Here is an 18,024-nt window from a genome sequence, read left to right as displayed (position 1 = left end):
AATTACTGTAATCTTTCCCTGTAAAGAAACTCAGGGCTACCTGGTATAATGCACTTGTCCTCTGCAGTGTCCCTCCAAGCCTATGGTCACCAGGAATCAAGCCAGCGGAAACCCAGGCCCGCCACTTCTAAGGGTTTTCAGTGCTCACTGTTGACATAAAACTCCCCAAATAAAATCTAGTCGGCCTCTTTGAATAATAGGGATTTTTTTTTTTGCTCCCTCTTCTCCTATCTCTCTCCTTAATCTCTTCTCCCCGAAGATGGAAAGCAGAGAATCTCTGCTTGTTCTGCTTTTCCTCTGCAGCCTGGGAACATGAAGTGGAATTTGCCCTGCAGCTTTCAGCCGAACAATGCACAGTGCCCCCCACCCATCCAGGCGCAGGATCCCAGATGGAGGCGCTCAGCCAGCTGACAGCAGCTGCGGCACCGAAAGAAAGCGGAGAGCAAGGCGCGAAGTTGGGAGGAAAAGTTCTCCGTCTGCAGAGAGGGCGCGGGGATCAGGCTCGGACCGCCAGGCCGGGAGCTGCATTAGGACCTCGGAAGACGCCGGTCAGGCGCTCGCGGAATAAAAGCCCGGGGAGGCGCTGGAGGGCCCCATAGACCTAGAACCCGGGCCCAGGCTACAACATTTTCAAGGGAATTCGGGTTTCCGCGACCGGCCGGGGCAAAACCCTATCTCCAGCCGGGCACAGGGCAGCTCCCTGCAGTTTCCAGAAAGCTGACTCGCAGCCTGCCCCCAGTTTGCCTTTCTCCTTACGGTGCAGCCCTGAGAAACTTTCGGCTAAGTTTATGACTTTTTTTTTTTTTTAATTTAAAGGAGGGGGGCAATTCCTCTACCCCCCCTAGAATGACTGCAGAGCAATTATTCTGGAGAGTACTATTTGGGAGAACAGGCCAGGCTTTTTCGCATTGGTAAATAAAAAAATGACCCAGGCTGGAGCTTTATATTTTTATGTGCGAGAGTTTTTTTTTCTTTTTCTTTCTTTCTTTCTTTCTTTTTTTTTTTTTTTAAATGCAAGCCTTTGCCAAATGGTAAAGTTAACTGAGGACTGCAGAGGGTCAGACGTTGAAGTGGATGAATAATCCTGCTCCGTCCCGCTGTGGTCTTTGGCTGCCTCTTCCAAGCACCGGGATCCGAGCCTTCTGCCCTGGGGGGTGGGGGCAGCTGAGCCCAGCCCCCCAGGCACTCCTGCCACAAAATGTCCCAGCGAGCCGGCCGGGCTCATCGAGGAGGCGGTGAAAAGCTTTTCTTTCCCTTTTCCAACTCTTTCCCCTAAGTCCCAACGCCTGGGAAAGTCGATTTTTCGTTGCGTTCCAAAAGGAGGAGGATTTGCACTCGGGTCAGTGAGGGGGGGGGGGGGGTGTCCCGGGGGAGGCGGGAGCGCTCTCCGCCTCCAGCATGGCTGTGTCTGCCCTCACCGGCTTCTCGCTGGTCAGCCTGCTCGGCTTCGGCTACATGTCCTGGGACTGGATGAAGCCCAGCCTGCTCCGGGAGAAGCCCCAGTCCCAGCCCGCCGCCCCCGCCAGGCCCCCGCACATCGTCTTCATCCTCACCGACGACCAGGGCTACCACGACGTGGGCTACCACGGCTCCGACATCCAGACCCCCACGCTGGACCGGCTGGCGGCCGAAGGGGTCAAGCTGGAGAACTACTACATCCAGCCCATCTGCACCCCCTCCCGGAGCCAGCTCATCACGGGCAGGTAAAGCCGCAGGGCATCCCCCGAGCTGGGGGGTAAAACTGACCCCCTACTTTTCAAGTCTAAGCTTACTTATAATAATAATTTAAAAAAGGCTGTGTATTCCCTCCCAGAAATCACTGGTTTGCCGTCCCTGTGAGAAAAAGGCTGAGAGTTCACGCCTCCCCTTGTGGCCCTTTTCTTGGCAGGGGCCAGCCTGGCTTTTTGTGATTTGCCTGGCAGGGATGAGCGTTTAATTATTGCCCCCTTTCCCCGAGCTGCCCCCCCCCCCCCCCAAGCCTAAGGCAGCAGTTTTGGGCTGACCCCAGAGGGCAGAGGGCTCTGCCGGTTGACCCCCACAGACCAGTGCCCGTATCTCAGGCGGCCCCGCCCGGCAGAGGGCAGGGGAACAGGAGGGGAGGGGGTGAGTTTGGAGTAGACACAGGGCAAGAGCGAGAAGAGGCGCTCTGCTCCCTAATCTTCCCTGCAGGAGTTCAGGCTGGCGAGGACTTTTGTTTTTTCTTGTCTGTAGATTTGGATTTACAGTTTGGGCATCCATAGGCAGCAGGAGGTGGTGGGTTCCACCCCCCTCCTTCTCCCTAATGCAGAAATGGGGGGGGGGGGGGGGTCCCACTCCCATCCCACCTTTTTAAAGCCATGATATTAAGTTGGAGGATGTACAGAAAAGCAGTATTTTCTGCTTTTCGCTACACTTTTTTTCGGGCTGCTCAGAAATTAATGCCTGCTTTTTGGGCAGGTGCTCATTTCTGAGCATAAAATGTGCAGATCGGGCGCATGTTTTTTTTTTTTTACTGTATCCCGGGCGAATAGCTAATAGCCTCATCAACATGCATTTGCATGTGATGAGCGCTATTAGTTTCGGGGGGATTTGGATGCGCGTTTTGGACACGCTAATTCCCTTATTTTATAAGGGGTGGTGGACGCGCATCCAATACGCACGTCCAACCGCGGGTAAAACAGTGCGCTCAGCTGAGCGCATTTTACTGTAGCCGTCTGAAAATTTAGTGCCAGAGGCAGTTGCCTGTGCCTAAAATCAGGCCTCATTTGCTGAGGGCGCTTATTGTGCTCTTTGTGTGTATGACCAACATGAGATATTCTGCTTATGTAGTTTGAAAGTTTCTGTCTTCTCCATTTTTTTTGTTTCTGTTTTCCCAGTAGAAGCTGTATTGCTAATAATAAATTTAGATTTTTAGCCTCCTTTCCAAATAATGCTCAGAGCAACTTAGAGCATTTTTAGCATTCAGGTACCACAAGTATAAGTGGGTTCCTGACAGAAAGGGACATTTGCAGGCTGATGCAATGCAGTGTGCTCAGTCAAGCACACAGCCTTATGTGCGCTTGGATGCGCGTTCTGGACATGCTAGAAAAGCTCCTGATGTAATAATGAGAGTAGTGCGTCCAAACTACATGTCCAAACCTGTGCGTAGCTAATAATGTTCATCACATGTAAATGCCATGTAGATGAGGCTATTAGCTATTGCCTCCCGTTGCAAAAAATCACCCTGTGCCCAGAGCGCATGTTTTAACATGCAAAAATTAATGCCAATTCCGGGGTTGGCATTAAGTATTGAAGCGCCCCAAATCTCTACAGAAAAACAAAAAATACTGCTTTTTAAGTACTTCTACTTAATATCGTTGTGATACTAAGTTGGAGGAGCCACTGGAAGAGGCATGACAAAAAAAAAAATCTTGGTGGTGGTCAGGTTAGGGAAACGGATGGTCAATTTATGAGTGTCTGTTTTCCCAACCCGTGGCTGTGCATGGTTTATGAAAACGGATGCTCGTTAATTGAACTTCCGTTTTCTTACCCCGTGCACAGCCACATCTCTAGGGTGCCCGATGCCATGGACGTGCCAGGGATGCGCAATTTATCCCTCGTGCATCCTTTTTAGCGCGGCAGCTCATTTGCCTGTTGCATCAGGCGCCCAGGAGAGGGGGGATGTGCGCGTGTTGAAATAAAACGCATGCCCAGTTTGGATGCGCATTTTTTCGCGCTGATATTGCGTCGGCCCCAAAGTGACTTGCTCTAGGTCACCAGGAGTGTGGTCGCCCTGAGGTTGCTGTTGATTAGCTCAGGGGAAGGGGAAAAGAATAATGTGTTTCTCTCTTCTACCACCATTCCCCAACTAATCCACATTCTCTCTCTTCCTCCTTGTTAGTGTTCGTGGTAGTTGTGGGTGGATCCTTGGGCCGGTGGCAGATGACCACGCCCCCGGGGGAGGATCCTGAGAGGGACCACTAGTTCTTTTATTAAACAGTATATCGAACCACCAGAGGTGGCAGTAGTGAGCTGGAAGTGCCTGGCTGGGCTGTAGTCCCACAGATAGATACTGGAACAGCGATCCTGGATAACTGAGCTGAAGAGAAACTGAATATAGTGAGTAGGCAGGGTATGCAGAGTTCAGGAACAGAACCTTGATGGTAACACTCACACAATAGTCTCTTAGAAGCAGCCCAGGAGCTGGAATGAAGTAGGCCCTCAAGGAGCGAGTACCTGGTTCCAGGGAAAGCTCTGAGAGAGAGATGGTAACTCACTGGTGTTGTAGGTAGCGATGACTTCCTGGCAGAAGTGGTATTCAGTAGCAAGTCCGGTAACGAGGGCCCAAGAGGAGCGAGTACCGGTTCCAGACTGTGATCTGAAAAGCAAAGAGGAAGCAAGGCCCCCGAGGAGTGGGTACCCCTAGTAAGTCCGAGGAGGCAGAGTAGCAAGATATGCGGAGAGCGAATCCCATCTGCCGATACCTGGAGGAAAGCCCTTGCTAACTCGATTTGTTAGCGATTTCAGAGACCTTAAATATCCGGTGAAGATGACGTCACCTCAGGGGGACGCCCCTGAGGTTCGCATCACTGCTGGTACTCGAGTCGGGGCCATGCTGCGCGCGCGCCCTTAGGCTGCTGGGAAACATGGTGGAGTGCAGCATCTAGCCGGTCCGGGGATGCCGGAGGAGAACGGCAAGATGACGCCACGGCAGCCAAACTTCCAACAGGCAAAGAGGGAGTCGCCAGACTCGCCAAAGATGTAAGGTGGGCGTAGTGGAGACGTCGGGCAGCGACGGTCGCAACACTTCTCCACTACCACTTCCCTCCTTCCAGGGATGACCCAACATTCTTCCCCTTCCTCCTTCCCTGACGCCAGCACTCTCTTACTCCCTGGCAGGTACACCCTCGCTCTACCCTCAGCTGAACCCCCAAGTCCTGGAATTACAGCTGTAGGCTGAGCTGTGCGTGGTTCAGCTGTCTGCAGTGTGTGCTCCAGGCTCACTCCTCTTCTCTTTCTCCCTGCAGGCTTCCTGAAGGGGAGTGGCTGGAGCTGTGACAGAGAGGCCTGGAGCTTTCTAGTGTTTTCTCAGAGATTGGCAATTGATACAATTTGAGTCTCAGAGTGAAATCTGGAATCTGAATGTGCTCTGCTTTGTTAAGAACATAAGCACATAAGGAGTGCCATGCAGAGTCAGACCGAGGTCCATCGAGCCCAGCATTCTGTCTCTGACAGTGACCCGTCCGGGTCACAGGTCCCCAGCCCATCCTGTTTATGGACTCGTCCAATCCTCTTTTGAATCCCTCTGTGTTAATTGCCTTGACCACATTCTCCGGCAACAGATTCCACTGCTTTAGTGTGCGCTGAGTGAAAAAATACTTCGTATGATTTGTTTTCAATCTGCCGATTGCTAGTTTCATGGAGTGTCCCCTAGTCCTAGTATTGTTTGAAAGGGTAAATAACTGTTCCCTATTTACCTGTCCACCCCATTCATGATTTTATAAATTTCAATCTTATCCCCTCTTAATCGATTCTTTTCCAAGTTAAAGAGCCCTAATCTGTTAGCCTTTCACCATAAAGGAGTTTTCCCATTCTCTTTATCATTTTTGTCACTCTTCTCTTACCTTTTCCATGTCTGCTATGACTTTTTTTTTAGATGGGGCGACCAGAACTGCACCCAATACTGTTTGGGTAATTGCCAGGTTCTTGTGGCCTGGCTTTGGCCTCTGTTGGAAACAGGATGCTGGGCTTGATGGACCCTTGGTCTGACCCAGCATGGCAATTTCTTATGTTCAAGGTGCAGCCATACCAGGGCTCTATGCAAAGACATTATGATATTCTCAGTTGTGCTCCCTGTTCCTTTGCAGATAATTCCTAACATTCTATTTGCCTATTCACTCAACGCACAATAAAGCTCTGGAATTTGTTGCCAGAGGATGTGGTTAGTGCAGTTAGTGTAGCTGGGTTCAAAAAAGGTTTGGATAAGTTCTTGGAGGAGAAGTCCATTAACGGCTATTAATCAAGTTTACTTAGGGAATAGCCACTGCTATTAATTGCATCAGTAGCATGGGATCTTCTTAGTGTTTGCGTAATTGCCAGGTTCTTATGGCCTGGTTTGGCCTCTGTTGGAAACAGGATGCTGGACTTGATGGACCCTTGGTCTGACCCAGCATGGCAATTTCTTATGTTCTTATGCCTTCTCTGATTGCCATCGCGCAGTGAGTCAAAGATTTCTAGATGTTGTCCGCTAGTGCTCTGAGGTTCTTTCTAGTCTGAGGCCAGGGGAGGGGCTGGATTAGGGAATAGAGTGGCTCTTCCTTGTTCTGCACTGTCACTTTAGCCTCAAACTCTTCACTTCCTCTTCCCTGCACACTATCTGGGAGGGGAAGGGCTTGAGCAGGATGCAGGGGGCTATTGTCTGCTGCCTGAGATTTGGGCACTGACCAATAGAGTCAGTGGGCAGATCTGTGTCTCTTTGTGTGCTGCCACTTAGCAAAACCTCCAAAACGTCTGGCTCTGGTCCAGTGTTTTCCAGCCCTGTCCTGGAGGCACCACCTAGCCACTAGAACATATAGGCAAATCTATCTCAAGCGTGCTCACTATGATCCTGAAAATATAACTGGTTAGGTGTGCCTCCAGGACAGGACTGAGAAACACTGGCCTAGTCTGCCTAATGGAAGAGCCTCCCTGTTCATTAAACTCTGGCAGATTGCTAACAGAATAATAATCTATAGAGCTAGCACCTTTGAAGGTGTTGTACATGTTTACAGGCAAGGAAAGTAAAACCAATGGAGAAATCCCACTCATTCAGTGGATCACTTGAATGGCCAATTCCAGTGCAAAGTTAAGATATTGCCATGGCTTGCTGCTTTAATAGAAACATAGAAATGACGGCAGAAGAAGACCAACCGGTCCATCCAGTCTGCCCAGCAAGCCCCACACACCTGTTCTCATACTTAACTGTTTCTCCTGGCTCTTAGTAACCTTATGTTCTAATTCCCTTTTCACCCCCACCATCAATGTAGAGAGCAGTGCTGGAGCTGCCTCCAAGTGAAATATTAAGCCTGATTAGTTGGGTAAGCGGCAGCATAGCTCTCTGCCATGAAGCAGAGGGCAATGCTGGAAATGTGTGAAGTATCAGTTTTTCTTTTCCCCTGTCATTGAAGCAAGGAGTCATGCCGGACATGCACCGAAAGTGAAGAATGCCTTGAAAGTCACATTAACTATCATCAAATATTGAAAAGCCTAATAATTGGTAATACCTATAAGCCCATGAACCCATCCCTGTTTTTTTTTCTTTTTTTTCTTTTCTTTTTTTAATTGGGAGATGGATGCCCTTCATCCTTCTACTCTGTGAAGGTGGACACCTACCACCGGCCACTGGCATCCCGCTCCGTTAATGCCTCTGTGGCTACTGCCGCTCCATGCAGTGTTTTACTACCTGCTCTTTATATGCGTCCTCTAGAACTGATGGATCCCATCCCTGGGTTTTTTTATTATTTATTTAATTGGGAGATGACAGCCCTCCATCCTTCCGCTCCGTGAAGGTGGACACCTACCACTGGCCACTGGCATCCCGCTCCGTGAATGCCTCTGTGGCTACTGCCGCTCTGTGCAGTATTTTACTACCTGCTCTTTATATGGACACCTACCACTGGCCACTGGCATCCCGCTCCGTGAATGCCTCGTTTTTTAACAGCTCTGGAATATTCATTTTAACAATAAACTAGTTATATGTAGTTTGGATTTTTTGTGCTGAAACCTGCAGATGATATTTGTTGCTTGTTGCATTTGGATTTCTAGGAAAAGATGTAAGACGTGCATTGAGCTATATTTTATTGGATAAAAATAAAATAAACATGGAGGTTATCTCATCATAAGGTAGCTGAAAAAGCTAGACAAACAGAAAATAAACCACACATTTTGTAAATGTACAATTGAATAGAATGTATTTTCTCATTCGTGCTTCATGCGCATTAATTACATTTATAAAATCTGAATGCAAAGAAAACATGAGCTGGGTCGAGAATCATACAGATGGCTTCAACTCATTTTCCAAGTGCACAAGTCACTGGGAAAGAAGGAAACTTGTGTCCTTTTTGGAAATATTGTCTCTTTTTCCAGAATTAATTGTGCTTATCTTTTCTTTTGTTTTCTTCTCTCCCCCTTCCATTTTGCATAGGTACCAAATTCACACAGGTCTGCAGCACTCCATTATCAGACCACGCCAGCCTAACTGCTTGCCACTCAACCAGGTCACTTTGCCCCAGAAGCTGCAGGAGGCTGGCTATTCCACACACATGGTAGGCAAGTGGCACCTTGGCTTCTACAAAAAGGAGTGTTTGCCCACGCGTCGTGGCTTTGACACCTTTCTGGGTTCCCTGACAGGCAACGTGGACTACTATACTTACGACAACTGTGATGGTCCTGGTGTGTGTGGCTATGACTTGCATGAGGGCGAGAATGTGGCGTGGGACCAGAGTGGGAAGTATTCTACACTCCTGTACTCCCAGAGGGTAAGCAGGATCCTTGCCTCACACAGCCCCCAGGAGCCCATTTTTATTTACGTGGCTTTCCAAGCTGTACACACACCACTACAGTCTCCCAAAGAGTACATTTACCGGTATCGAGGCATGGGCAACGTGGCACGTCGTAAATATGCTGCTATGGTTACCTGCATGGATGAAGCAGTGAAGAACATCACTTGGGCGCTCAAGAAATATGGCTACTATGACAATAGCTTGATTGTGTTCTCCACTGACAATGGAGGACAGACTTTTTCTGGTGGTAGCAACTGGCCTTTGAGAGGCCGCAAAGGAACTTACTGGGAAGGTGGAGTCCGAGGCATTGGGTTCATCCACAGCCCCTTAATCAAGCGGAAGCGCAGGACAAGCCGGGCATTGATACACATTACAGACTGGTACCCCACCCTGGTTACCTTAGCAGGTGGCAATCTATCAGACACAGATGGGCTGGATGGATACAATGTTTGGCCTGCCATCAGTGAGGGGAAGGCATCTCCTCGAATGGAAATTCTTCACAACATTGATCCTCTCTATAACCTTGCTAAGTCCGGCTCTTTGGAAGAGGGGCAAGGGATCTGGAATACAGCAGTGCAGGCGTCTATTCGCGTGGGTGACTGGAAGCTCTTGACTGGGGACCCTGGATACAGTGACTGGATCCCCCCACAAACCCTGACCAACTTCCCTGGGAGCTGGTGGAATCTAGAGCGACTGACTGATGGGGTGCGGAAAGCCATCTGGCTCTTCAACATCGCCAGAGACCCCTATGAGCGCTACGACCTGTCAGAGCAGCGTCCAGATGTGGTCAAGTCTCTGCTGATGAGATTAGTCTATTATAACAGGACTGCCCTCCCTGTTAGGTACCCAGCTGAGGACCCCCGTGGCAATCCAGAGTTCAATGGGGGTGCCTGGGGACCGTGGGCAAGTGAGGAGGAAGAGGACTGGGAGGAGGGAGGAGACGGATTGCTGAAAAGTAGAAATAGGAAGAAGAAATGTAAGATTTGCAAACTGAGATCATTCTTTAGGAAACTCAACACTCGCCTCATGTCCAACCGGATCTGAAAGGAAACCTTGAACCGGTGGCATGAAACCCGAGCAAGGAATTAGAGAAGGAGAGACTCGTAGAACCAGCAGTGCTCACACACTCGTGGACACTGCAGTATGTTTACACACAGGCTCATGCGTACGCCCACACGTGGATAAGTGTTAATACACTGACGAATGTGGGCACGCGTGTACACACACAAAGTACATGGCACAAATCTAGACATGCAATTAAACCTAGCTTCTGTCCCACACACACACACACACACACACACAGATATGAATTAATATATCCTCATGCACACATGAACACATGAATAGATACCTGCAGGCTGCCACCCCCTACTCCATCAAACACGGTCTCTCACATTGTGAATGGACCATGTCCAAGTCTATTACTACAGCAGTGGCCTGGGTCTCTTCTTTTCAGTATCGATTGCTAATGGTACATAACGTGCTGCAGGGGCACCTTCTGAGCTCTTCCCCCTACCACCCTCTCCTTTGAGGATTGAGCTGAGGCCCCCTTCATCTGTGAGTATTTGCCCCGTCCCCAAGGTGCTCAATGGGATATTCCAGTCTATCCAAGAGCTGCTTGTGTTTGTATGCATGTATTAGCATTTGCAGTTGTATGTACGTTTGGACATGTGGGAAAAGAAGGATTAAATATTAGAGATCCTATGCAATAAAGGTGTGTGTGCATAACGTGCATATGGAGTGAGGCTGTGTGTAAGCATATGTGATTTTATACATGCGTAGTGGGCATGTGATTGTATCTGTGGGAGGAAAGGAATTCTTAATTATGATATTGTACATTTAAGTGTGTGTGTGTGTATGAGTGGGAGAGGGTGTTATCAATAATGACACTGTGCATTTAAATGGATGTAATGCCTTTTGCATTATGCTCTGTAAGTTTCTTTCTGTGTAGGCAGACTGCTGTGAATTTTGAAGAAAGTTATTTTTGTCTTTAAAATGAGGCCCTCTAGAACTTTTCAGCCCATGCTGATAGATTTTTTTTTTTTCCTATTGCCATTTAACTTTCATTAAAAATTTTCCACTGCGTGATGTAGGACTGGCTGTGCTTGCACAGAATATTCTCCTGAGCGCCATAAAGGCTTGACATGTGACTGGGTGGTACATGTGTGTGTGTAGATGTGTGCTGGGAGGATAGGTGGCGGAAAGAGCCATCAAAAGGCTTAAAAGCCGTCTCGTACCTGACAACTCCTTTATAGAGAGGCAGTGCTTGAATGAACCGAGTGCAGGACTGTTGACTTCAGAGCCCTCCTGCAAGCCGTGGCTTTCTTAGCACTACCAGTGACTCTCAGGCATGATGAAAGCACGACATTTTACCTCTTGGTGCCTTGGTTTATGTGTGCTAATACCTGTAATTAACAGCACTGGGGTTTGTTCCGTATGCTGGCGTGAAGCCGCCCTTCCCTCCATGCTGGCTGCATTTCTGGTGCTCTGACTGTAAAGGTCTTTGAGAATCCTTGCTGGGTGAGGGCACTTTCAAATGAATTCAGACGAAAACTATTGTTAGGAATGTCTTCTCCATGTTCTAGGAAAGCTCCCACTGCTGCAAGCTGTGCCTGCTGCTGTTAAGTGAACCTCCCAGTGGATGGCATCATTGCTTCATACAAATATAGATGAAAGAGCCTTTCCTGTGGTGGCAGCAAAATAACGTAAAGTTTCCTATGCGTGCTGCACCTCGCAGAACAAACGTGAGAGAGGGCAAGGGCACGGTGCACAAAGAGAGAAGCAGACCGCACCATGCAATGCCACCGTTTCACAGGGTGCACACTGCGTAGAGCACCCGCCAGTAGGTACAGGAGATGCGCAGGAAGTCAAGATCACTTGGACAATTGAGCAAGTCCAAAATTGCTCAGGCATCCGGACAGATCTATTTACTTCTCCCTTCCACTTATTTGACAGGAAGCTAAAAGTAACCAGTGAATTCCTAGTTTCACTAGTCAGCAAAAGGATGGTCTCTCTTGAATGACCTTTGCTGGCTAGAAGACTAGGTGTTGATCACATTATCAACAGTTGTGCTACTGGCTTAGTTGTGAGCTCACTTGCATGAAGCCCCACTGTTATTGCACATCTTAAACAAGTTTTTTTTTTTTTCCCATGTACAGAACCAGTGATTATAAAAGACTATATGAAAGCTAACAGGGTATAAAACTATCTAATAGATATCTATGTGTAGAGAAGGAAGCTTCAAATACCTTCCTCTCTGTCTTTGTCAATCCAGAAGCTTTGCAGCAAAATCAAAACGAGAGAAAGAGAGTGAGACATTTGTAACGCAGAATAGCCTCATCTGAGACGCTGCATACCATTTATCCAGAAAGCTTTCCCACTGCCATTCATTGTCCAATTACCTATTTGCCCTTAAACATTAAATAGCCTGTGTTTAACAGTTTGCTTCATAAACCCTTTAGTTGAAGTTTGAATATCCTCCTCTTCCTGATCCAGATTTCTGTGCCCAAATTTGCAGGCAATGTTTGATGATGTGAGAATTGGAACAATGAATGTGCCGTAATATACCAGATGATGGCTAACCAGTAAACAGAAGCTGAGGATTTTCCATGCTTTCCCCCGGGAATACCAAGATGATACAGTTCTCTTGTATTGCCAACATTCTGTTGCACACATCCCCAACTTCTCTCATTTATATATTTAAAATCATTTCTATTCTGCTTATCCCCAGAACATCTGTTCTAAGTGGATCACAGCGAAACATAAACATTAAAAATAGAACACCATGCAACGACTTAACAGTCAATAAGCTGAATAGAAGAATAAAAATAAAGCCATATTAAAAACAGCAACTTAAACAGAAAAGCCTTCAGCTTTTTCCTTGACAATGTAAAATCCTGTAAATCCAATGGGAGCTTATTCCCCAGAACCGGCCTTATCAGGGAAAAGGTGCGTTGGTAGGTTGTCTGAAAACATGAATCTTTCACATGGGGCGTCATCAACAAGTGCATATTGGCTGAATGAAGCATACGAGGAGGAATATAACGTGGAAGCAAACTTATTAAATAAAGAGGGCCTTCCCCCTTGCATCAAATGAGCTCGGTGTTTCATTTCTCTTTTTCTGCACTGCATGGTCAAAATTGAAAGCAGCAGAATTACACGTGTTCTTGTTATTTATCATTGTATTTTTTCCTTGGCTTTTTACTTTACAATAGTTCTAATTGTCTTTCCCATTTTTGCCTAAAAGTAACTTATATTTCTCCTATCATCACTTTGTCTTGATTCTTTTTAGCAATAGTGTATGAGTCAACAATAGGGCAGTGGCTGTCAAGTTCTCTCCTGCAAGGGGAAGCTTCTCAAACATTAAACTTTACAGTGACTCTCCTGCATAGGAGGAGACATCTGTGATGTGTACGAGTGTGAGCTTTTACCCCCAGATCGAAATGATTCCATAACATTTCTAGATCCCACCAGCACTGTTCAACCTAGGATAGAGAAGGGGGGGGGGGGGGGGGGGGCAACCGATATTCTCCTTGGCAATTTCCAGCTCATGCCAGCCTGGGTAAGCAGAAGTCTGCACACAGGGAGTTTCTAGGGGTGTGCGTTCATTTTCTAATGATAATTAAAAAAAAAAAAAAAGCAACAAACAAAACTTGTGTTTCATTTCATTAGAAAATAATTTGTTGGGCTTTTCCTTTCATTTTGGAATGAAGAAATACCTGGGGTGAAGGAGAGGGAAGCTAGAAATGAGAGGGGGTAGGTGGAGAAGAATCCGTGGGAGGGAGATGGGGAGGACCCTGGAAGGATCGTGGGACAATGAGCACAAGAGGGGGCAGGAGCAGGGGGATGATGCGCCGTTCAGAGCCGGTGCTTCCATTAGCTGAACTGGCAGCTGCCTAGAGTGCCCCAACTTGGAGAGAGGGCGAGGGTCATCACAATCCTGGGAGAAGGCCTGAGGCTACCAGCAGAGCTCAACCTGGTTGAAGAGCAGAGGAGCTATTGCTGATAGGGAAGTATCGGAGGGGGAGGCTGGCAAGACCAATGGCTGCCTAGGAGGTCCCTGGCACCCTACCGTTTCCACCTCTTCTATAAATCCTAGATCTGCCCATGTGTTTCATGTACGAAACTCAGTTGAATTTCTTTTGCTATCTATAACCAGGCTGAAAAACATGACAAGTGTGTGTTCTGTTCTTGCTTAAGCAGAACTTAGGACACTGGGCTAAACCCCCATCTTGTGTAGTTATTTTTATGAAATTACTAATAATTGGCTACCGGATTACATACTTGGTGATCTGGTCTCACGTGCATTTTCTAAGTCACAGGCACAAATAAACCATAGCATTCTCTACTGTCCTGTAAGTTTCCTAAAGCAGATGGCACAGACGCTCCTCATTCCCCTAGATCAGGCTCTGCCATCTCTTAGCAGACCCGGCACAGCAGTTCAAGACATCTCAGTCCTCAAGGCACCTCATAATCCTTCTAAACAATATCTGAATTTATTCATGCAGTAGGTGGTGAAGATAAGCACTAAAATAAATGTGTTATTTTCGGCGAAAGCGTTTGGACAAATTGAAACTTATCTAAACAGTTTCTCATATTGATCCAAACATTTCATCCTGAGGGCCATGTAAGGCTAAAAAAAAAAAAACTGCAGAGGAGGAGGGTGTGCATCTCAGAGCAGCAGCATCAGAGATATTAAAATACTCCACAACATGGAATACTACAGGGGCTGAGTGATTGTAGCACTGCAGTGGGAAAGGCCTTGGTTGAATGATCAGTTCATAAATGGAAGCCACATGTTAGTCAAGTTATAGGGGGGCCCCCCCCCCAGCAGCAAACATGCTAGTGAGATAACTGCTTCTGTGGCCAGTCAAACAGAGAGGAAGCAGCAAAGGGAGGACACTAGTAGAAACCCTCTGTAGAGTCCCACTGCAGCAAAAAAAAAAAATGCTTGAAGTAATGCAGGAATTTCCTCACGACAAACAGAAGTAATTAACACCAAACCTGTGACTGCCTGCAAGGAGATGTGGTAGATAACTTGGAGATCTTGAACGGGTAGCAGAGCAACTGAGCAGCCTCCTGCAGCCAGATAGAGGAAGAATGAACACCTGGAGATCCATACCCAGGTCAGCAGATCAAGAGCTGCCCCACTGGACCTAAGCCCTGGGATTATGGTTAAAGGATAGGTTTTGGTCTGTCCATTGCTTGAAGATGGCCTTGCATGGTGCAGGGTCTTGCTGAGGTCATCTCAGAGCATTGGCATGTGCTCATCGGTGGAAAAAAAAAATGAATTTGAGGATGGACAGGAGAAGAAGATTACGTGGGCTGATAGTCTGGGGGGCACTCCATGAAGTTAGCATGTAGCACATTTAAAACTAATCAGAGAAAGTTCTTTTTTACTCAACGCACAATTAAACTCTGGAATTTGTTGCCAGAGGATGTGGTTCATGCAGTTAGTATAGCTGTGTTTAAAAAAGGATTGGATAAGTTCTTGGAGGAGAAGTCCATTACCTGCTATTAAGTTCACTTAGAGAATAGCCACTGACATTAGCAATGGTTACATGGAATGGACTTGGTTTTTGGGTACTTGCCAGGTTCTTATGGCCTGGATTGGCCACTGTTGGAAACAGGATGCTGGGCTTGATGGACCCTTGGTCTGACCCAGTATGGCATTTTCTTATATTCTTATGTTCTATAGGGACCTTTGTTTTCAGTTTAAACTGATTTTCACCCATACATTCCTGGACTTTATGAGTCTTGAACAGCTGTGGATGCATTTCCAGACCTCTCCAAAGCCAGTGCAGGCAGAACAGCCTGCTGTATTCAAATCCAAGCAGTGAAAATGTGCTTCAGACCTCTTTCCTGACAGCAGCCACACTCTCCTCCTACAGGAGCCTTGCGCACTCAGTTCTGATGACCTTCTCTCCATGTGCCTGGAAAGCCACGGCTTAGCTGAAAGCTTTCCTGGCACACTGAGATGAGGTCAGACAGAACTGAGGCCGCACGGCTCCTGTAGGAGAGCGCGGCTTCCATCGGGAGAAGGGCTGGCCCGCTGGTTTAGTTCTGGGAAAGGGCTGGAACCAAAGCATGGGCCACAGCATGACTTCGCAGTCACCCACGCAAGCATGGATGAGCAGCAGCCCCGCCCCCTCCCCCTCCTGAAGACGTTTTCTGGCAGGATTGCTGCCTCTCTGGCTCAGCTCAGACGGGCAGTGGAGGGCTGCACTGCAGTGAGCGGGAACATGAGCATGCTGTCAAAAATGGAGGAGGGAGGAGGAGGCTGAACGCACCACAGCCAGTAAGAATGAAGATTTGTGAAGGGTGAGAGAGAGGAGGGGAGAGGCGCTTTTGGTGGGATTCTTGGAAAGAAGGGAGATGAAGGAGCAGAAGGGGAGGAAAAGGGGAAATGCTGGGGAGAGGAGCAAAGGGATCAGGTCATCACCTGAAGAATCATTTGAGGCGAGGAGCTATATAAGGTGGATTGGGAGGGAATGGAACAGTGGGAGGTTTCTGTCCACCAAAATAAATTGGATATTCTCCTGGAAAAATAATTTTTTCCCACTGATTTTTTCCTGTTTTAATTATTGTCAAAATAAACCCTGATAAATTCCTGGGGGAAAAAATGAAAGTGAAGGTCCCTAGATGTCTAAGAGTGTGCAAGGGCAATTATCTCCTGCTCATGCCTGCTGCCAGGGGCACTAACACTTAGAATAGGGTTGTCGACTGCCAGGTTTTGGACCAGGCAGCCAGGTTTTCAGATGTGCTGTACTCTGTCTGATCAGAAGAACTGACCGGACACAGATGAGGAAATGGGAGAGACAGAGGAGGACACAGAGAAAAAGGAGGGAAAGGAAGATAGACACAAGGGGAACAATGGAGGAAAGAGACACAGAGGGGGTATGGAAGGAAAGAAGGTTACAGGGAAGGGAAGAGGCACAATGGGAGCATGAGGGAAGGCAGGAGGAGACAGATGGGGGAAGGAAAGAAAGAGACAGTATAGGCACAAAGGAGACAGGGGGACACAGGAGGAAAAGAAAGAGAAGGAGGAAGTAACTGCAGAGGTGAGGGAGACAGGAGGGAAGAAGGAGGGAGAGAATGACGAACATGAGAAGGGAGGCAGCTAGAGATAGGAGGGCAGCACAAGAGAAGGGGAGGGCATATTGGGAAACAGGTGGCAGAAGCGAGACATGAAAGGCTGGGACAGTTTTAAGGAAAGGGAGTGCAAACCACCTGTGTCTGAGAGAAAAGGCTGTGAGGGACTGTGCATGTGAGTATGAGGTAGGAGGATGTGGTTTGGGAGTATGTGTGTATGAGAGAGGAGGCTGTGTGTTTGAGAGTGTGTGTGTGTGTGAGTGAGGAGGCTGTGTGGGAGTGTGTGTGTACAAGAGAGGAAGTTGTGTGTTTGGGAGAGTATGTGTTTGAGAGAGGAGGCTGTGTGTTTGAGAGTGTGTATATGAGAGAGGAGGCTGTGTGTTTGAGAGTGTGTGTGTGTGTGTGTGTGTGAGTGAGGAGGCTGTGTGGGAGTGTGTGTGTACAAGAGAGGAAGTTGTGTGTTTGGGAGAGTGTGTGTGTATGAGAGAGGAGGCTGTGTGTTAATGGGGAAGTATGTGGGTATAGAAAGGCTTTAATTGTGATGGAGAGTAAAACTGCATAATGGGGGGGGGGGGGGAGGCTGCAATTGATGTGTTTATGAAAATAGTTGAAATAACGTCTTATAAAACAAAGTATATTGAGGGGGGTGCTTGAAAGCCAAGTAATCAGTGGATCAACAACTGACAGTCTGTAACCTCCCACCTCCCCGTATAGTAGTGTGTCCAGTTATGGTCCATGGAAAGTTGGTCACCCTACTTAAAAATCAGAAATGAAATGAGCCCCTCCCCTCCTTTTCCTTCCTATCTGGGCTCTCCATGGGTTTTCCCTTGTCTACTTGTCTTTCTCTCTACCAGTCCCCGTTTTTCTCTCCTTTGTCTTTAGCTCTCTCTTCATATTTTTAAATAAATAAGTAAAATAAAATGGTCTCTCTGATTGCTGCAGGCTCAATGCACATAGCTCTCCCTCCCACACACCTTTCAGTTGCAATCACTAGCAAGCTTCTACTATCAGCTAATGCCCAATGAATACTGAATCTGATTGACTGAGCCTACCCCGATTTTCTAATGCCTATAACCATCAAATCTGAACTGCCCTCAGACTGGAAATGGAAGACCTTCCTTAGTACGGCGGGATGAAGTTTCATGACATTTTAGCATGGGGCAAGGACATGGTGGCGGTAATGGTAAATAACGCCACATTTAGTGCCCCTAGGCTCCCACGATTCTGCAGCTGCAGGAGAAAGCACATAATTAGCCTGTTGCCACATAATTTGCAACCTGCAGTTCAATCAATATGCCTGAAAGCTTTCCCATCTCTTAATTCCATGCTTTGAAGACAGCTACAAGGTGCTAGCCTGCCTTCAGTGTCAGCTGTCTCTCTCTGCTCCAGCCCCCCACCCACCCATAATCAGCCTGCAGGGAACAGGAGGAGATGG

At 47.6% G+C, this 18,024-nt stretch overlaps 1 protein-coding gene across 1 annotated transcript; it reads left to right on the top strand.

Moving 5' to 3' along the window:
* The first annotated feature begins 442 nt into the window (after positions 1-442).
* Positions 443-12,644, top strand: ARSI (arylsulfatase family member I). Its single transcript, XM_029583905.1, has 2 exons — positions 443-1,703; positions 8,141-12,644. Exons 1-2 carry the CDS (start codon positions 1,399-1,401, stop codon positions 9,540-9,542), a joined length of 1,707 nt encoding a protein of 568 aa, XP_029439765.1. The 5' UTR covers positions 443-1,398; the 3' UTR covers positions 9,543-12,644.
* The last annotated feature ends 5,380 nt before the right edge of the window (positions 12,645-18,024 follow it).

Source organism: Rhinatrema bivittatum, chromosome 18 (assembly GCF_901001135.1).
Source record: "Rhinatrema bivittatum chromosome 18, aRhiBiv1.1, whole genome shotgun sequence".
NCBI classification, from domain to species: Eukaryota; Metazoa; Chordata; class Amphibia; order Gymnophiona; family Rhinatrematidae; genus Rhinatrema; species Rhinatrema bivittatum.
This window is presented reverse-complemented; position numbering and strand designations above follow the sequence as displayed.